The 22,251-nt window shown below is 36.6% G+C and overlaps 1 protein-coding gene across 2 annotated transcripts in view; it reads right to left on the bottom strand.

Annotated features, from left to right (window-relative positions):
• Positions 1-8,235: 8,235 nt before the first annotated feature.
• The window catches only part of LOC145750094 (uncharacterized), an 18,947-nt gene continuing 4,931 nt past the window's right edge, over positions 8,236-22,251 (bottom strand). Inside the window, exons 2-3 of one of the 2 annotated variants that reach the window (XM_082566035.1) lie at positions 20,787-21,443; positions 8,236-11,039 (exon numbers count right to left, since the gene is read on the bottom strand). In XM_082566035.1, the coding sequence (XP_082422161.1) occupies positions 9,694-11,039; positions 20,787-21,402 (1,962 nt within the window). In that variant the 5' untranslated portion in view covers positions 21,403-21,443 and the 3' untranslated portion in view covers positions 8,236-9,693. The remainder of the gene's footprint in view (positions 11,040-20,786; positions 21,444-22,251) is intronic. The other variant, XM_082566036.1, reaches the window with a different exon arrangement.

The following is a 22,251-nucleotide window of genomic DNA, read 5'->3' as shown; positions in this document are numbered from 1 at the left end:
AAAACATGAGTTTTATAATCAAGAAAAAGCTAATATTTTTATGCGTTGTTTTTACCATTGCAATAGTTCCAATTAAAATATTCAGACTAACATATTATAATTGAATTTTGAAGTCTTAAAGCACTTAAACATGACCCATATCTTTTAAACGCTTGTATTTGCCAGGAAGAGGTGTATTTAAACAATCTACCGCACATGTTGTAAAATAGTTCAGTTTATTTGTAAAAATGTCGTGTGTAAATAATGTGTTCAGTCAAACACAACGGGTTATGATTTCCGATACATACAAATCACACTTACTATTTACTTCTTTCAATTTTAAGAACTACACTTTATATGCCCAAGGTAAACATTGATCTTTTCTAAAATTCTTTTAAAGTTTAACGATCTCATAAAGGTGTCTGATCAAAGATCCAGAATTTATTGTGTCTGCGTGCTATTTATATGTGTAGCTTGAACAGAAAAATAAACGCTACCGATACCGGCGATAAAAACTAAATAAAAATTCCTTTCTTAAACGAACACACCGCGTTCAGTTAACCCTTGAGCAAGGTTGCCATCTTTGGTATATTTAGCGAAAAGGGTGAAAGTTTAGGGTCATGACTTTGCGCTGATAGATTGATAAATTGTGGACCACTCAGCACAAAGTGGGTCACAACCTACACCGACATGGGCCTGTCCTTCCCTTATCAAAACCCCATCGTATGTAGAATTGATTGAGATAATAAAGATTGCTAATTTAGATAAGTGTCTGACGAAAAAACAGCAATCTGCGCCAGTCCTTCACTCCACTGAACCAGAAAAATACAATATTCCGTTTAAAAATGCATATTGACACATTTTTTCAACACAGTAGTGCCGTTGCTGATGACTTGCGAGCGTCATTACATGTGAAAATTACAAATTCTTTTGCAATCTAAAAAGAGTTGAACCGCGATAAAAAAGCGGCACGTCATTTGTAGACAGGCTTTTTAGCCTTCAAGTTCCGTCGTGACATTCAAAGTAGCCCTGTTGGTTGCATTACGTACCCCAAGTTTCAGCACACGGGGCTAAAATCCGCGGAATGCGTCACTAATTACCACTTACAGCTGGAGTTTCACATCGGAATAAAACTATCACCTTTCCCGGAACGTTACAGAAGTTTAAAGATAACAGCTCCCCTTGTCATCCATCAGTGTCAAATAAACGCAAGAATATTTTGTTAAACTAATCACCGTAAAATCCTCACAGTTTTAGCCCCCCTTTTTTTAATCAGCAATTGCCCACTATAATATATTTAACAAAAAATGTTGCTAAATATACAGTTTTCGTACAAGAATACCCAAGAGGTTGTTTAATAAGATGTCAATCTAAGTTAAGCCGATTGTTTTGCAGTTCACTTAAGCCGAGCCAATAACTGCTGGACATCGGCACTTGACCCACCACAGGTGCTTAGTTTTAATGCGCTTGCTAAATTTACGTCACGTGACTTTGCAGTGGCGTGATTATAGAGTGCGTCACGTGACATGTGAGCGAGTCGAAAAGTGACTTTGTGATATTTAGCATATAGATTAATAAACATTTATCATCAAAAATTTATCGAAGTTTAGAATATTCAGTTTGGAATTTTTGAAATTTATATAACCAAGGGAAATTAGCGACGGCAAATGGAGAACAACACAAAAATAATAATCGATCATCTACAAAGGGAAGTCTGGAATTAGGTTTCATCCTTTATCGTTAATTTTCTCTAAACTACATCGACGTATATTCTCGTGGTCTTGACTTATATTTTAAATGGTAAAAAATTTTGATAATAACTCAAACATGTTGACCATGCTGAAAAGAAATCGGCTCTGTACTTAATAAAATGGGCAAATTATGGGGCAATGTGCATTCCCTACTAACATGCAACATCATTAATTTAAGTGACGTTTACAGATTTCCAAACAGCGCAGGGCGATGTGTTGTGGTTTACAAACGAGCAGAAGTTGTGGCGTGATGTAGTGTAGTTGGATGACGACATATGGCCAATCATGGAAGGATGTTTCAGGTTGCACATCGCTTAATTCTCGTCGCGGAAAAATTGATATTTGAGTTGCGTAATTCGAATTTTATAAATATAACTCACCGTATATAGAAAGCCGCCTAAACATACGTGGAACTTTGCCTTATTAAGCAGCCTAACAAGCGACAAAGCTGTTTTCTCGAGAGGGTTTGTGTTGGTCGCTAAATTAGTGCGGCCATTCGAGGTTGCGCTCTTTAAAAAATATGCCTCGCATAAACATACTTTTATGTCATGTGGGGTTATTGCTTATATGACCCAATTCCACCGTGATGACCTGTCAATGCATTTTTTTAATGTAAAGTTACTAGCTAACTGCTTGCGTTTCGAGTAGTTATCGATAACAACAGAAATCTAATTAATGGAACCTTTTTAGTGTTAGTATTCGTCACTTTGACATTTAAAAAGGTCTCACCTACGGCCGAATTTATAATACAGACTCCTTTGTCATCTTCAATCGGTATTGAAAAGGCCTTGATATAGGAAGAACACTATAGAGTGACGGTAATTAACACTGTTCTTTGTCTATTAATGGACGAATGCTGATGCAGAGTCCATTAGGACGATATCGAGTGGTTTTCTAATCGGAACCAAACATATTAACTTACCCACATTTATATGTCCTGGAAATGTTATTATGTAACAAGTAATAAACACGAAATTACATAATTCCTACTTGTAAATAACGCAAAACTTAATTAAATTCAAGTCGTTAAAGATGTGTCAAAATTAAGTGTTTATTGAAAGTAACATATTTTAAAAGTGGCGTGATTTACTTTGCAGAAATTGGTGCAAAAGACACTTATGTTACAAACATAACTTCAAAGAGCAGTCAAGAGAGTCTAAATGATTGACAGAAAGTCAGTCCATTACCAATTCTGTTTAATTAGGCATTAGTCTGCCCAAAAGACCATGTAGTTAACAATTTATCCAACAACAATAAAGTAACAAATCACTGTTTGCCTAAATGACATCAATCTTGTTTTTCGAAATTCGATCTCGCTTCGTTTTGTCTAAATCACTTTTACGACGGACCTAGTCTTTAGAAGACAATTCCGAGCGGAGAAAATAGACCAATCATTCTCGTTTCTTCTACTATCTCCTTTATTACCAAGATAAGCCGCGTTAATTTCGCATTAACAGCACTCCGTAATTGAGTTTGGTGTAAAATTCGCAACCTTTTGTGCCTTTTAAAATCGCTTTTTTGTTTAAGTTTCTTTGTTTCCGGAATTTGTTAAAAAAAACTTACTCAGGGAACATATAAACGGTCGCAAAAGGCCCGATTAAAAAATATCAGATTTCCTTTTTACCGAAATTAAAAAATCGTACCACCAATCAATGGGTCAGCTTTCTTTTTTTCAAAAAACAAAGTTAGAAGTAAAATAAAATGTGTTTATTAATTATAATAAACCTCCACTCTATAAAGTTGAGTTTAATAGCACTAAGATATTTGCAATCTGCCTAAACATAGAAAGTGCAAATATAAACTGCTCCAACTGAACAAAATCTTCAATTTTTGCAAAATATAAAAAAATTACTTAAATATTTATGATATGACTTATAAACGTAAAAGTTAAAAACACTAAAAAATGTAAAAAAATTATGAAGATCTTTACATTTAAATACAACTTTTTATCAAGAAGCCGGGAACCAATAGGTGGCCACGAGAGGCGAAAAAGAGTCGCAATGTAAATAAATCGAATTCTATTTTGATAAAAAACAAACACAGCTCCAAATCAATAAGCTTTACTGAAAAAATTCCAGTTTTGGTTGATTAATTTAAAATTTCCTCATCACTGCAAAACACATCGTTCACTTTGGCATCAAGTTACGCATAATGCTCAAACGCCTACGTTAAAACGCAGCGTTTATCAATTACACGGAAACGCGGTAAAAATAACCTGGCGAAGTTGCTGTAGTCTATGCTTAGGAAGAATTTGACTGCGCAGTATGTAAATGTTGGTTTTTCAATACGAAACAAACACAAAACAGGTTATATGTGGTACAGTTACGTCATTGCTCAAATCAAGTGTTGGGAAATTAATCAAAAACTACGGTTAAAACCACAGTCCTGAATTCGTAAACAACAAATTTTACGAGTAGAATTCCCGCGCTAACAGTTTTAATTGTTGTTATTGTTATTGTTCCATAGACCCAACGGTTTTACTCGTCCAGTAGTAACTGAATGGCGCTGTAAAAAAGAGGACAAAAGGCGAGAATAGGGCGCAAGAAGGGCGTAACAATTGTTTATGCCATGAATAAAGGTTTAAATGATATCGTCGTGAATAAGTCAGGCTACTGCCCCATGTACGACAATGATTGCCTTTTTAATGCTGGTTAAGTGGCCCGTGTTAAATTTCGTGTCATTGGGAGACAACAGAAAGTTGTCTTTATTGTTGTTTGTTTTGAGAAATATCCTATTTCGGTAGTTACTATAGTTAAAGCTAACGTACACACGGCAACATGTGGCGCAATTCGCGCCCTAATCTTATGTACATTTAAACAGACTAAAATATCATGGTAACAATTTCTAGGTAACCGAACACGATTTACAAATCACCAAAATGGTAAACAGGCTTATGAAACGGCTTGAAATGTCTAATACCCAAAGTCCACTAGCAATACACCCCTAAGCAAGCAATAAAATACGATTTTTTGCTAATTCGGAAGTGCAGGAATAATTGTAAATAAAGTATCGGCCGTAATGCAGCAGTAAATAAAATGCAGTAACTAAATTTCCCGCGCAAACAACCATCATACAACATTCGGATGACAAATAACAATGGCCCGTGGGAAACCACCAATCAAAGTTTCACACACGGCATTGCTTTTCTACTATGGCCTTCTCTATTGCCTTATTGTACTTAGACACATGTAACCTTGTAAAAACAAATATTGTTCTATGCTGTATTGATACATTTAAATCGGATATTATTATTCTTTGTTGACATTTTATACCAAAAAAGAATATGTGATAGGTCATTGAACGCTTGAACTTAATTTTGTGTTATCCCAATCGATTTTTACGCTCATATTTGTATTTGTTACATGAATTACCAAAAATAATATTTATTTTTTAGCGTTGATAATAAAAAAATTGTATCTATTTAAATAAGACAAATATTGGCCATTTTTATATAAAAGCTAGACATTTAAAGTGTAACAAAGTTACAAGGCATACAAATTATCGTTATTTGACTTTCAAATATTTCTAAAAGTACAAAAATATCAAAACGGTAGATTCTGGTTAACAGCCAAACGAATTGTGATTATTGTGCAGTATATACAACGTAATTGGACCACCCTGGCTTAAAACAATTTTCTCATAAATATCCCACACCATGAAACAGAATGCTAAGTCAACATGCTTTAACAAAGGTCAAGCCGAAAATAATGCACAGTTAAAACTCACACAAGACAACACAAATCAGAAAACTCGCTTTTTATCATGCCATTACATCACAAATGTGCATATTTCTTTTCTCACTTTGGATATGCCAATGATGTTTAGTGACCCAGGCCTGACAAATACCTATACGTTCCTTTTATGGAGTGAATCGTAACGAGGCATGAGGTATATACACACAGCGCTCACGAAATTCCTCGGAAACAATTTTCATGTAGGTTTTGGTTGGATTTGCACGATTTAAATATACCTTTTACCAGAGAAAAAATCGAATAAAATTCTCCTTTAAAATATGCCTATTGGGAAAAAACAAAAGCTAAACAAGCTTGGGTATAATTTCATCTTAAAACACAAACATATTACCTTTTTTTAAAGAAAAAAAGGATAATTGAAATTATATCTTGTTATTGATTTCTTGTTAATGTTTATCATAAAGAATTGAAACTATTATTTTAGCTGATGATATATGATGAAAAAATGTCATTATTTTGAAATGAACCATGTGCCAATACCATTATTTAAATCGAAACACATTTTCTTGTTTTTGGCAATCAATGTTAAAAAAATGAAAAAATAACATCGCCAATATTTAAATTGAAAGTAACTGAATGATTGACAGTTCATGCTCCTCCCTTTTTGCGTGAGCTCATGGCCGTTAAATTTAACGACAATGCCATTGAAAAGTTTTTTAACCGTTATGAAAACAAAAATCAGATTTTCATCAAAAACCTACAAAACTTGGCCTTTTTGGTCGCGACAAGTCCGGGCCTGCGAAGCCTTCACAGCAAAGTCTTTCATTTGGCCTCTTCAGCAATTACTGAAGCGAAGAATATTTATCTTAAAATCCCCTTTCGATAAAAATAATAAGTTTTTTGGGATTTATATTAGGCGCTTTGTGAATAAGAGAGACCCTGTGCCAACAACGAAACCTTGAATACAATGTTAGGCTGTCTACAGAAATCCAATACGAGAGCGATATAATAAATATTCAAATTTCGCCTTTGTTTGATCGTGCACTACAACATATAAACAAACTTTTTTGCAACGTAATACGGACGTTATCGTCGTTGAAAAAAAAATAAAATCTCAATAAATAACGCATCCTTAACTTTTAAGAAAATTAAATTAGTAATATATATGTTGCTTAATAAATGAATAGATGATTACCAAAACATGCACATAAGTATGATTATAACATTAACTCTTTATCCCCTATCAAAACAAGTATTGGCGCGAAATGCAATGCTTGCTCATGCGAAAAATAAACCAACATAGCCTAATAACTAAATACACTTTGTCGCGAGTTGTAACAGTACAAAATTACCCTATCGATAACTTTAATCAACATCGGACAGTTGTTGATTATTCAAGTGACCGATATTAAGTAGCTGATTTTACAGCCAAGTAGGGCAACACAAAGGTTTAAATGTAGTTTTAAAGACACAAATTGATCCAGTTTCGCGTGGCTATAAAACAACTTGTCAGTGTTTAAAGGTGGGCCTGTGTTAATTGCTGACTGGCACAAGTAATGTATAAAACGACAGACGGGTAGTGATAAAATTGGCTGTACAAACAACTACATCTCGAAATTATGTCAACAGCGTTTTGAGTTAGGATAAAATATGTTACTCAAACCGGAACTTTGCTTACACACAGCAATCCAAAGTTAAACATTTCGCAACACTGCTGGGTTATGTATGCACTGTACAGAGGCTAATATGGTCCAAAGTGCGCATACGCAATATCGTGTAATCTCTCGAAATAGACGCCGGGTCTCGATTGGTAATTGTAAGTTCAGTATGACCGCGCGAAATATAGAATGCCCTTGACAATTAACAATTGGCGTGGTGGCGGTTAATAAAAATGCGTAACAAGCCCTCGGTTACATATGCAAACTATCAAACATTGTTAAATCAATTACAATAGCGTAACACTGTCTAAAAATTAAGAAAAAGAGAAGGAAAATGTCTCTGATGATTTCACCATATAAATTAAAACGATGTTGCGATTTTATAAAAAGCACCGATCAAGGTTTAAATAATAGAACACCACTTTCTTGGCTTATCGATTTGTTGGAGCTATATCATTCCTTAGTCTAGACTAGACACATGCACATTACTTTATTTGGTTTGTGTATTCCCTTCTATATACTATATTGACAGCATATGCGTTTGCGTAACCTATAAAGAATACACGGCGTATGCGCATTACTATGCCATACAAAAGAAAACAAAAAATAACCACTAAAACAATATGTTGTAAAATGCCTTCTACAAATAGCATAGTAAAATTATTTGATTACTCAGAAACTTGCGAATTCAATTTTTATTTAAACAACGCCCTAATTTCAAATAATTTAAACTTATAAAAATGACATCATACTAAAAATATTTTAACCCAGAAGGTTATTTATTAAAACCGTTTCAAATTTTATATTGACAGACAATATTAAACAAAACTTGATTTATTATTTTAAAAGCCAAATTAAAATTCAAAAAAAAAATACCCGATATTATAAGGTTATTACATATTTTAAATATATTTAGTATTTTGAGTTAAATTCTGACATTATTCGATTTGATATTTTTCAAAGATTAAATTTGGCACCGATACTCGAATGACGTCATTTCGCGTAATATCATTGCGGTGACGTCATGCTTATCGGAGCAATTTAAAAGAGAAAATAGTTGGAACTTATTTTCGTACTGATTGAATAAATCATCGAAACATCTGTCTTATCAGTTAAAATAAATACAAAAAAATAACACGAAAAAGTTTCGTTTTTTGCTTTTATTTCTTTTAACTAGCTGCTGTATAGTATGCTACGTCGAAAAGCTGTTTTTGAGAGAAGTCGCTAGAACGAAACAAACAGGGTCACGTGATCATAACAATAACAAAACATATATATATATAAACTAAATCGCTATGAATTGAACGCTGATATACACTGAGTTCATTGTTTTTTACAAAGAAATTAATAGTTAATCGAAATTTACATGAAATTTTTAGTGGTACAATTTAAGCAGCAGTCTAATCGCAAAAACGATCACACAATTTTACATTTGACACACAATACACACAGTTAACTAGTAGATATATAATTTACATGGCACGCACAAACAAACACACATGTTTCTATTGTATCCAATATCAACAAAATTCATTAAGTTTTTATTCACAAATTTGTTATTACACCATTTAATAGCCAACAATTTTACCCATAACCATAGCCGCGTGGAGCAGCGTTTTAAAATCCACAAGCCATTACATTTAGCAGCAATAAGTATTGGAATAATAATAATAATGAAAAAGAAAAAAATTTTCTAACGAAATAACAAAAAAAAAACAACGAAAAAACAACAAAAATGTGTCGTTTGGAAAGTTTACTGAAAAAAAATGTAAGAACGTCTCTCGGAGTTTGGTATAATGTCCGGAGAGAAATAAGAAGTAAAAAAGGCACGGTCGTAAGACAAACTTAAAATGACGACAAAAAATAAATCTACAGTGACATAAAAAAGAATACTGACTTCATCCATAAACATTTTTTATTCATGTCTACAAATTACGTGGCACCTTCCCAAAGAATACGTCTCGACCTACCAACTATTAGTTTTACACGACTACTACTATTAATATTATCGTTATAGGAAAAAAATCGAAGTTTGATCATATTATGAGAGACATTTTTATGATTTTTGACGTGTAGCAGCTTAACGACACTGGCAGTGAAAAAAGAAGCCCTTACTACGCTACAACGACAAAAATGGGGTAAAAATGACAAAAGTTTATGGCAAAGCAGGTAGGCAGGCAGTGGGTAGCTAAACGATTTAACGAAAAATAAAACAAATTTGGGCGACAAGGTTTGAATTGTCGACTTTGGCTACGGAATGTTGAAACTTTGTGTTAAAAATATTAAACACAATAAGCACCAGGGTTGGAACACTTTGTAAAACAGCACATCACACGATTAAAAGAAATAAAAAATAACTGAAAAATTCAACATAATTAAAAACAAAAATTAGTATACCGGCTCGTCGGCGAAAAGCTAAAACTAGTAACAAAATAGAAAATAGCTAAATAAAAGTGCCTTAAAGAATGGTTTAAAACGAAAAAATTATAATAATAATTAAAAGAACGAACAAAATAGTACATGGTTTGGTTATATACAAGAATTAAAGAAGAACAAAAATCTTCTGGGTTAATTTAAAAGTTTAATAATGTTTTCTAACACGTTTCTCCGTCATTAAAAACAGGAGGAGAAAAGAAAATCATCTTCTTCCGATTCGTCCTCCGTGTAGATTTCCTCATCTTCTACTTCCCCGTCGCTGGGGTCAAAAACTCTTCCCTTGATCACGTGATTGGAAATTGGGGGACTCCGTACAAAGTAGGAGAGGGAGGGATCAATCTTAGGACTGTGGATGATAGGGGTGGGAAGAGAGGGGATTGGGGAGTTGGGGTTCACATTCGAGATCTCGGATGCGAGGATCTGAAGTCGACGTTGCAACTCCCTTTGTTTCGTCATCAAGTCGGTTACGATGACTTCATCAACGGCAGCCTCGTTTTGAAGATGGAAAGCGTAATCTTTTGCTTTCTTAAGAATGACAACTTTAGGAGCACGCTCCTGATCGGAAAGCTCCGGGACACATCTCCGGAGATTGTGAAAGGAAGCGCGGAGACCTTCTCTTCTCTGTCTCTCTAGGACGTTATGCGCTGCTCTGACCTCCTCGTCTGGTCCGCTGGAGGCATCCAACCCCACTCGCTTTCGAGGTGAAACAGGGTATTCCCCAATCGAACTTGCGGGGCTGCTCGTGGGCGAGTCGTACGACGCCAAAACGGCGATGGGTTTGGGTCTCGAGATTTTCTTGATCGGCTTTCGTTTTTCGACTTGTGCAGTGCTGGTGGTATCCGCAATATTGGAGAGAGAAATTGTCGCCATCTGCTTTGAATCGCCCATCTCCCCCGTGTAGGTCTTGGTGACCGTGAAAGCATTGAGAGTGTGAGTTAACTCTTTCCTGTGCCTCATAATACCAGTGTTGGACACCATCGACACTCCGTCCAAAGACAGGATTCGACGTTTGCCACCAATAGCGATTGCAGTTGGTTTTGTGTTTTCTTTTGATTCCTTGGCTGAAACAGTTGAAGTAACAGACATCAATTTAGGGGCCTTGTTGTCTTTGTCACAGTTTCCACACGGGCTGCTGTATCTTCTTTTAACGGGTAGAACTGTTGGTGTTAACGAGGTTGTCACCATTGGGAAACTTTTCAAGGTTCTTAGACGAACGTTGACTGCGCTGGGGGTTCCTTTGGTCGTGTTTATTTTACTATTCTTGATGACCATTGGTTGTTTCGGCCTAACTTGGTTCTGTTTAATTTTTGGTTGAACATTTTTGGATTTTTCAACTGATTTTTCGGCGTCTTCCAGTTTGATTCGGTTTGCAGAAGTTGTCACAAGAGCTAGTTGTCGGTGGGCGCCGTTTTGCCTTGACACTAGGGTTCCCAGTAGTTTGTGGCCCTTGGATACGACGCCAAGGGTTGTGGTTTTACTTTGGGGTGAGCTTTTTTCAACAGTGACCACATCAATTTCCTCTTCTGTAAAATAAAACAAAAATTTAAAATGGTAAAAAAATGTACGAATTAAAAACTGTACAAAAAAATGCACGAAGAGGTTTAAAATTTTGAGGCCGTTGGTTAAGTTTAATTTACCGCGTAATCAACAACGTGTTCTATTGAAGGTAAATAATAAACCACGTCACATCAGGTCACGATCACTCGCAATGCCGAGAAATCAAAAAATTAGATAAAGATTTTTGTTACCGGTAACAACAAACAAACACGAGATTTATTCGACTTTTGTTGGCAAATTTAAAGGGCCTAAGGCAGCGTGCGACCACATGCCAAAATATCGTCTAAATTAACGCTAATGAGATATTTAGTAGGCAAATTACCTTGATTGTATTATAATAATAACGAAAGGTTATTTAAGGGAATTCCAATACCTAATAGTGAATGAAGCGGAAAGGCGGAATATTTTTATAAAGGTTGGTAGTTCCCCGCAAAAGCGCGTGGGCTGGCGTGAAATTGCAAACCGTTTCTAACCACGGCGCGTTTTTGGCCTGACGTAATGACAAAGCAGAAATGCAACACCGATCACAGTGCTTTGATATTTAGAGAGCCCGTCCAACAGAGGTGGCTGATTTTAGATTAAGATAAAAATTACAGACAGCGCTAACAGGCGTCGTCGTAATTTGATTTCGATGTAAATTCGCCCGCCTAAGCCCTGCTTAATATAACAGCGGTAAATAGCTAAATTAGTTGATTGGGCGGTTCGCCGACAACGGGAAATGGTATTTAAACGATGTGGGGTTACCGCTCTACCACGTTACAGAATAAAATACGAAACTAATTTAACATACACAAGACCTCTCGTTACACTAAACGAAAAAAAATGTAAGAATTTGGCATAATGCCTGTAAAGAATACGGTCTCGCATAGGCAACATTATTAAATAAAAAGTAATAATAATAATATGTTGGGATAATATCGCAAAGAATTCACATGGCGTAATTGCGACTCCCCTTTCGTTTAAATTCGCCAAATAAAGCAGGAAATCGGGGCAATTACCGAGGAATTCTGGCGTGAAACAAAGAGTTTAGATGGGAGCGAACTCTAACCTGTTCCACAGGGATCAAACCAAAGCCCATAAGTATAACTAACATGTAGCGCAAGTGCTGGTTAAAATATCCAAAAACCTCGCGTCTAATAATAAGTTAAAGAGACCAACACGAGGCTGATGGCTGGTATGTGGTAATTTAAACAATGCAATAAATACATAGACTTGAGACTTTTTGCTCAATTCTTACCGCAGTTATTTATCTTATATTTACATATTTGGCAAACAACAAACATTAAAGCGAATATGGTTTTGCAAACATTGTTTAATTTAACCCAGTTGTTTACAGTTTAGAATAAAACCCGATTTTATCATTTTAATCCGTTAGCCTAGTTTCCGGAATACCAATAAAATAAAGAGGGTCACTAGTGCAAAATTACTTTTTTAAAACTACGCAATTTTTCTATTTAAATTGCTAAAAAGCGGTCGTTTTTTGCAATAAATTTAAATAAAAAGTCAAGGTTCATAGCCAACAGCTGCCGTCGAATCTTTGTAATCTCCGTGTTTCAACTATGAGCAAGCGGGGAGTTTAAATTTGCGAATACACGGCAGATGGTAGGCGGTATAAAAAAGTTTAAACTCTGCATTATCAACAAACACTCGATTCAAGTTTTAAGGTTTACTCTCTCCCATTATGAAATATTTTAATCCATTTAAACGCGTTAAAGTTCAACAGAAAAAGGCAAAATTAAATGCGTAATAATATTATTCCAATAGCATCAACGCAGTACCAATACCCACTCCCCGTTTATAGTTAAGGAAGCCGTGAATGACGACAGACAAAAACGGCGGTTTTGGCCGTGGGAAAAAGACGCCTGATTAGCCCAACTGGGTCGAATTCTTAAAAAGAGATGTCAAGGTTTAAAGGCTTCGCGGCTGCCGACATTTTGGGAACGCTAAGATGAACGAGTGAAAAAAATTCGTTATCTTCGCTGGAATTTAACGGGGTCGGTAAGCAGTGAGTTTCCGATTTCGATGATTGAGTCAACAATGCTGGCTGCGTTTTCGCAATTTAGCATTCCGAAAAAGGCCGGTAAGAATAACAGCACACACAACAAGGTAATGAACTCTCGTTTTTTGCGGTGTATAAAGAAGCTTTTTGCATCGCATCACAGCTGCCGGCGGCAAGGGCGACCAGCCGTAGGTAAGCGTAACTTAATCCACCTACCATTTTAAAAGGAAATGATTGGAAACTCGGCCTTTTTTTTGTTCTAGCGCGACGCCTGTATGTTGCGCACGTTATAGGGGAACCTGGCTTCTTTAAATCGCCTGTTCCCGTAGTTAAGGAGGGAAATAATGCGACATTAATATGTTTAAATGAGAAGTAGGCGTCAAATTGAAACCGGAGACTGCATCCCCTCATTGTTTTAAACTTAATTCACGTTTTTATCGAAACCGTAAAAGTGGGCACAGCGAAATCGACTTTAAAGAAAAGCGCAAAGTCAAGCTTGGCGAATATGGGGCTTAAACAAGGGGGATAAGTGGCGCTACAAATTACCCCTAAGTGCAGGTGGGCTGGCATTTTTAGGGGGACTTTATTTAAAGCTTTGCATTGTTTTTACGTTGTATATGGCAAACATTACTAACGCTTATAGCTTACGCATCATTTGTTTATACACGGCTTTAAAATTCCGCTACAAACCCAAATGACTTCGTGTAAACGAGCCTTATTAACACATACAACACAACAAATACATGCCATTTACTTATATCGTTCTCAAGGGTTAATATTTGTGGTTAAAGCTTAGTACGCGGCAAGTTGTTCGATTTGTAAGTAGCTCGACGGGATTTGTTTGATGTTGTCACTGGGGCATGTCATTGTGTAACGATCAATAGTGATTGATTGCACTTGAAATCGTAACCTGAAGAGACCGATAGATTATAAGCACGATTGCTCTTGGCTTTCATAATTCATACACGGTAAACTATTCCATGGTTCATTGTTAGCGCCTTGACCGCTATAGTGCTGCCTCTTTGTAATGCGTTCCCGCGCTTAGATTAACTAGAATTAAACACACCATCAATAATTTCTTGGGTTCTTTAAAACGTGAACGCCCGTAGTGCAAACATTCCTATTATTAATCCAAGGGTAACATTGATGGACTACAAGTTTGTTTACAAAAAAATTCAAGGACAATTGGAGAGGCAAAGAATGCCAGTTTTTATCGCATGTTTACGAGAATTAAATGCGAAAATTAAGTGCTAAGTTATTTTTTATCACAATATTAAAACAAGAATTGTTTTTATCTTAAATAACAAAGACAACCACAAAAATTTGAATTAGGAAATAATTTAAACAAATATTCCCCACAGTCTTTTTAGTCAACAAACAAACGGGTTTTCAAAAGTGCGGCGACGATTATTAAATACCGCAGAAGTTAAAACAAACACTTGACCCGCTTTAGAGGAAGCGTTTAGTGACGTCACAAATAGTATAACTCATCCACATGAAGCAGATATTTGGGAAAAACAAAACGTGAATCACTCCGACTTCTTTGTGAGTAACGGGGATAACTGTTAATCACTGATATCCCTGGGGATCCGGGGTTTTGCCCGAAATGACATCCAAAAGCAACAAAAGTGACCAATTACTACGAAAACAAGCAAGACACCGCCCGTCTGATATCATTCCTTGGTTAAGATACCCACTCGAGCCTAGATAGCTGTTATGGGAATACAACACATACAGGAGTGTTGTAATGGCTGGTACTACAAGCGTCAAAACAATCGTCCGTTGTTGAGTGTTTAACTAAACATCCGTTCCTCTCAGCTGCCACAGATGCCACACAAAACACACGAGAGCCAGTGCTCGAGAGAGCAGAAGTGCTGACCACAATAGGGCCGATGCCACGCCGCAATCCCCGTGGCGCGTGATTTGAAGCACTAGATTTTTAGAAATATAAGTCTTCGATGCCGGGATCCTAAGCGCGTTTGATAACTCGTCACGACAAAACAAACTAGTTGAACAGAGATACGAAACTATGTCAAGAACCGAGTGACGTCATCGCAGGGAATGCGTTGTTCAAACAACGACGAAAAGCGAGAAAGATTTATCGGCTTCAAATTTCAACAAGTTTCTCTATGTTTTTCACAAGCGCGAAATACCCTCTGCGGTAATATCCGAAAAGAATTTTAATCAGGTATTTTATCGCCACACACAATACCTTGAATTTTTCACGAATATTTTCGATCGATTTTTGGCATTCAAAACAATACAAGATCAATGTATATGATAGGAATATCGTAAGATTTTACGCTTACTGCAGAGAGAGAGGAGCAAGAAATTGCGTAACTTAAGCTATTGTTGCGCAACGCTACGACGTTTAAATTTAAGGTGTTTGCCCTACAAACAATTTAGATAATTACCCAACCAATAATAAATTTAAAGATAGCGATAATTGGCCAGAAATGGTTTTAACGATTTAATTACGGCCTTCAATGTTGTTATTACTTTAGTAGATTTAAATTTTAAATCGGCAATTTAACAAAAAAATATAAAGAAAAAAATCACAATTATTATGACGATTTTAATTCAACGATTACGCAGCATATCATTAAGCCACTACGACCTATATTTACACAAACCTAGCTTCTTTTTATTAGGTTTATCAGTACACATACGTCAAGGCCACACAAACTGCCTTAGGCCGCGGACCTATCTCATTTCCAAAACGACATTTACTAAATCGCGATTTTGTAGCAAATGATCACGACTTCAGTAACACCGCTATTCAACTGATGGGCATGTAACAAAATAGGTATAAATATGGACAAGGGAAAGTCCAGGAATAAACGCCAGTGGTGTCGAACATTACTGTTGAATTACAGGTCTAGCGCAGACTTGAAGTCGCCTTATATCAAGCGCGCTCGCTCAAAAATAGAACGATTTCCAAATGCATTAACACGTCAACCACAATCAAAAAGTTATTAAAAGGACGACAAACAACGACAAGAACCGGTCGGATGTTGCGCAATCCTGCTCTCAAGTAGCAAAGTGACATGGAGTGTCTAATGCACATAACAGGCACTGTTATAACTTTTATGACCGTTTACTAAAATTACGCAACACTTTTTCTACCTAGTCAGCCTAAAATTCGACGTTTTGAACTGAAAGAGTTTAAATTTAAAGGTCAGTTTGCAAGCGTGTGTTTTTTATGAATGAATTCGACCGGACGGTTATCGTCGGCGCAATGCAGAAATCTTAAGTGTTCCGGTAATGCAAAACGTCATCCGACCAACAAACTTAACTCATTCGTGAAATATGCGCACCACAACCCAATATATATCTGTCGTGTATACTACTTGTTATGTAAGAGCCCTTTATTCAAACAAACCCGGGGGTTACACTGTGCTGTTTTGTTGCACTCAATACTTGAGTCCATGAGTGTTGCATGATAAGGTTTTGATCAAACACTTTGAAACAAAATTCTAATCGAGCATTTTGTCAAGAAATTTGCATTGAAAACCAAAACCGCCGATAAGGTTTATTTATAGAGCCTGGCTTTCAAGGCGAGCAGACCGACTGGTACCAAATATTTGGACGGTGGTAGGCTTTGAAAAGAATCAGTTCGGGATATTTTTGCAGACTTTGGCGTCAAGGTTTTTGCGACAAAGCATTGCTCTAACATGGGGTCTATTGTGTGGGGGTAAAGAGAAAGTGGGATAAAGGGGCAAAACCAAAACGCATTATGACCCGGCTAAAAACCTTCCGGGGCCCGTCATTGTACAGGTGATGATTGCCAAATGTAAACGTTGTTATTTCAATTACGTCTGTATGCATGCAAGCACCGTGACCCGTTTACAATGGAGCGATTAGGAAAGAATAGGCGGTTGAGGTAACGATGATAGAGGTGGATGGAAAGTGATCGAATGTTTACAAGCCTGCACGGACACTTTCGGGCACGAATGGGGCCTCGTCAGCCCCATTATGTGTCAATAGAGGGTGAGCTTAGACGCGAGTTGGAGCGAATCGGAAGTCCCATCACGAGCAAGCAGAACGACCCAATTTTGAACCCAAAAATAAACAACCGGCATCGCACCTTTACTTCCGATACCGCATTTACTTTCAATCGACACGACAAGGCCATGGATCCTCGCTGATTTAAGAGGTATGCAGAGCAATGCGTTTGGCAGGAATTGATCCAGCGAGCATTCGCGGTCGCTCGAAAGCAAATTTGTTGACGAACGACTTCGGTCATGTGTGAGGAGAATAGATGACCTCTTATCTCAAACGGAACCTTTAACGCCCCTAGTTCAAACAAGCATGAAAAAAATTCGTGCTAATGCAGTACTATTCGCGTGTACAATGGAACAAAAACACGTGCGTTTTACATAATAATATCGGGGGTCTATTTTTACCAACATTTATTTACTTGTGTATTTTAAAAGCATTTTATCGCACCATTTACCTCCCACGAGTTAATGATAATAATAGTAAAGATTCCTGTCAAAAGGATGCGTCATCAAAGAAGCGAGAGGTCTTTAAATGATATCATAATAAAACGTTGCTTCGCGGGCAACCAGCAATTACGTTAAATCGATATAAAGATATAATAAGAAGGGATGGCGACAGAAATTAAATCTTCACATCGAAATTTAATTCCACAAATATTCATCGAGTAGAGATTACGCCAAGTGTTTCAAGTAGGCTAAATGCGGTAAAAGCGAGACGGAAATAAATATTAAAGTCGTAAAAGTCAAGTATATTTTCCATAACTCGCTAATAAACCAAGTACGAATTTGCTGACTGGAGCGAATATAGTACTGGACGTTAATTGTCAGGTCTGGCCATGTAACCTAAAGTGGTCATTGTCACTTTTGGAGCAGCATAGGCGGTATTGAAACCTTGCTATCGTGCAATTAGCTTAATACACAAATCAAGTATCACGTTTACTAAGAAAATCATAACGTTAAAATGTCGTTTATAACCGAATACGCCCATGTTATCAATACACAATAAAATAGCTTAAATTTTTTTCTAAACACGATATTTTAAAACCTAAACGCCGACACCGTTTTACAATAAAAAAAGCGTTAAAAAATTACGTCACCAAGTTGGCGGCACCGCGGATCAAACGCACGACAAATTCTATGAATAATGGATGAAGACCTAAGGTTCTAAAGAAACCGACTTTATAGAAGAATTCATGTTTCGGTAAAGTTACTTAAATGCACGGGCACGCGTCTCCCAGCATTCCGTATTCTGTAGAATTTATAAAACCTAAAACTTCATTTGAAAAAAGCTTAAAATTGGACAAGTTTACGTTTTTTTGATTGTATATATGAATAATGTGTAACAACGTGTATTTTAAAGATTAAATATAAAACTTTAAGTTTAACATGATAGACAGTGTATTACGCTCCGCTACACATTTTAAATCCGCCAATATATAATTTTCCTTGAATCAGTAATTCGAGCAATTACAATCGTAAATTACCGGTTACGCAACATTTAAAGCGCAATTATTCGGGACCAAGTTCATCAACTCATGCAAACTCATGGCTGGAGCCGGCGTGAGAGAACACGGGTGGGCAGAGTTAAAGCCTTTCCAAATGAGCGCGTAAGGCTTGCTACAATAACATCAATCGTTGATGCAGTAATTGGCGAAGAAATAGCGACGAGTAAAGCCAACCGACGGGGGTTAGCGCCTAAGCCAGTAATAATAACTTTGACGTTGCTTTTCCCTATCCTAACGATCGATTAACCTTGCTGAAATTCCGTAGCCCATGAAGTTGTTTAAAAAGTAAAAGTGAAGAGCTGAAATCGCATAAATACACGTTTACCGAAAGGCTTTCAAGCCACAAAACACGGATGGAATTTATGCTTTTAAATTATAATTGCGAGCATTCCAAACGACTAAAATCACGGCGGTTTTGCGGCGGTTGCGATATACATTTATGAACATTCTACAGCATAATCTCAATACGGTTTAAGTTGTGAGAATTGCGCGTTGGATAATAAAAAAACAAGCCGGAAAACTGTATTTACAAAGCCAGTTCAGCGATCTGGAGATCTCTCGAAATAAGTGGTGACGTTATGCTAAATTTCGTGTGAAGAATTCGGTGTATACAACGCCGATTGAAGGGGCTTTTCCTATAACAGACGCGCAAAGAATGTGATCTAAAAAGCATACTGCGGTGACATATGTGCGGTAAAAGCGTAGGCCGTATAAGAGGTAACAAGTCAAATAAAAAAAAAAAAACACAATTCAAACCAAAGTATACTTTTATATAATTGTAACAATCAAAAAGTGCGCCAAAACAAGTTTAACCAACAGAAGAAAAAAATGCACCGCGGTTTAGCAATGGCCTCTCGCCTCGTTAACGCCTGATTAAGTTTCCTTTAATTTAATGTGAAGTTGGTACATTAGCAAGATCAAGAGCTGATAAGATAACTTTCAAGCAAATTATTTTTAAATTTTACACATTCCTGACTAAGTCCGTCATCGGAGCGATTTGTCGGCATCAGCGGGAAATTTGGCGGTAACTCGGGGCTCAAATAATCAGCCTTTAGCGCTATCGGGACCCGATAAGAAACGGGTTCACTTGATTTAGTTCCGCTGTCGACGACAGTCAGGCTAGTGTGCTGGCCTTTTAAAACTCACTACACAAATTTACTTAAGATACTGGATACTCGGTTAGTTAAAGTAAAGATGACACATCATGTTTACCGCGTATAGAACGATTTTGTTAATCCAGTTTTAAGTGGAATTTTTCACTATACATTAAAGACTTATTTTCATTTTGCAAATACGTGAAAATAAACAATGCTTATAATAAATTATTTTTGCAAAGTATAGGTTCTGAGAAACGAGCATTTACACATACCATAGCTGCTGTACTGGCTTTGCGAGACTTGGGCGGGCGGAAAGCGTCTGTCAACGATTTCAATTACGATTTCACGCAGTATAAACCACCATCGTCTGATCTATATGGCGCTTATGAGTGAAAAGACTTAACACATAACGATGACAAGTGAATGTTATACAGACATAATTCAAATCGCCTACAAATTCAACCATTTAAACTAAGAACAATAAAAACATACTGATTGACAGGCATGACAATTTTTAACACCCTACACCAAAACGACGTAACTTTTATTTCAATTTCCAGTGGGCTTAACGTAAATAATATCTAGCATTCATACGCCTATTTTCGTATCTTTTCACATCGAATTTAAATGACGAACCCGAGGTTAAAGGTTGCGAATAATCTTACTTTAACCAAGCCTAAAGGGACGAGACGGTGCAATTTTCTCTCGCTAATGTTTTTCTTCCGATTTGGTCAAATTAAAGCGTCGAACCCGTATGACCAGTCGTTCGACGGCGACCAAAAATAAACAAAGATCGTTCGACCGAGTCTAGGCCTCTCTTCTTAACAACACCACCCAATAAATTTTATTACTAGAAATTAGTACATTGCAACAAATTACAAGCCTGGTTTACGTAAAATTTTATAACAACCGTTAATTTCGCTAACTGGATGTGGCAATTAACTAATGAGAATAGTAAATTTACAGACAACAAACGTGACAGGGTTGCGCAAAACAAATAATTTTAACTTTGTAATAATTTTTTAAAAAACCCGCGTCACAAAAGTATTTAAAATTAAAAAAAAAAAAATAATAATTTTTTAAAATATTAAAAAAATAAATAACTAATTACCTGAATCACTTGGGCTGTCTGCTCCGTCTAAATATTTGTTAATTGGGGTAAAGCTTTGGTTGAATGAGACCTTTTTATTCTTGTCCAGTTTCGAAAAAACAGATCGGGGATCGACACAACCGTTGGCGGGATTTTCGATCGGCATCGTCGGCGAAGTGAGGCATCGACTCGCCCTTGTCACTTCGGAATGAGGTTTGTGGCCTGCACCATTCCACATGCAATCTTTCTTGATCATATTCTCGTCCGAATTTTTTGAGCAGTTTTCCTTGGTATTATTTGAAAATGTTTCTTTTAATTCCGAGTACCAGCGCCACGATTTTTTGTTTTCTACCGAGCTATGAATATCTTCTAAATTCCCGCTGACTTGCGTTAAAAGATCATAACTATTGTTCAAAATTTGATCATTGTCCATGTTTTCAGATTCGTGAGCAGCTCCGTGGTGCTCCGGAGATCGGGGAGGAGTAGGGATCAACTCGAACTTCTTCCAAACCTCCTCGCTTACACAAGCTCCCACGATAAAGTTGCAGTCATTACCATCGTCTTCATTGTAAAAGCAAGGCCGGCATTCGTGAAAGGCAGACATCACCAGATCGCTATCTTCGCTTAAGGGGCCCATAGAACCGTTCTTAATAACACACTGATACACAACCTACTGACCTTTAAAAACAAGATACAAATCTTTACCATTTCCAAAGATATTCTACATTTATGTCAGGCAAAATTATGGACAGTGTTTAATAATCCTGTACTAAAACTTTGATTTTTACTCGTACACTGCGTTTAAAAATATATTATCTGCAGGTCTAAGACTGTTAAGTTCCCGCCGGACACCGCAACAAAAGTGGTGTACACGGTATAGCGCTTAACTAGTTTAAGCAGACGAACGTATACATTATATAAGCTAGCTTACGTTGCAGGCTACTTAAATATAAACTAAAGCCGGGATCAGTTACGCGAATGAAGTAGAAAAAGGCCGGCATTTTTTTAATGAATACAAAAGGTGATCATCATTAACTAAATACCCTTCTTTTTTCATGACCCTCTTAATACTTAGGAAAGTAGGCAAAATTCGAAAGGCAGCGACAAATAAGTAGAGCGCTACAAATCTTGTATACAAACCTTGTTTATTTAACTGCATTTAAATTCCTCTGTTCGGCTTATTGATGAAGCAAAAACAATAATAACATGTTTTTTCCAAGCTAATTTTAAACTTACAAAACAGAATATTTTTAACTTTACTATTTTTATTCGGAAGTCATAGCAGCCTGTCTAGTTATATATTTATTTTCAAAGGAAACTAGCCGAACGCTACAGCCATCGCCCAAAATCAATAAAATGCGACCCTACTTTTGACGTAGCCAACTATTGGGCCGTAAACACAGAAAAAACAAGTTGCATATTATCAAAATATTTTATTGCTAAGCTTATGTATGTGCTTTCTTTTGTTTGCACTAAAACTTAAGAC

The sequence above is a fragment of the Corella eumyota genome, chromosome 4, assembly GCF_963082875.1.
Source record: "Corella eumyota chromosome 4, kaCorEumy4.1, whole genome shotgun sequence".
Lineage (NCBI taxonomy): Eukaryota > Metazoa > Chordata > Ascidiacea > Phlebobranchia > Corellidae > Corella > Corella eumyota.
Note: the sequence above shows the minus strand (reverse complement) of the source record. Positions and strands in the feature narration are given on the sequence as shown.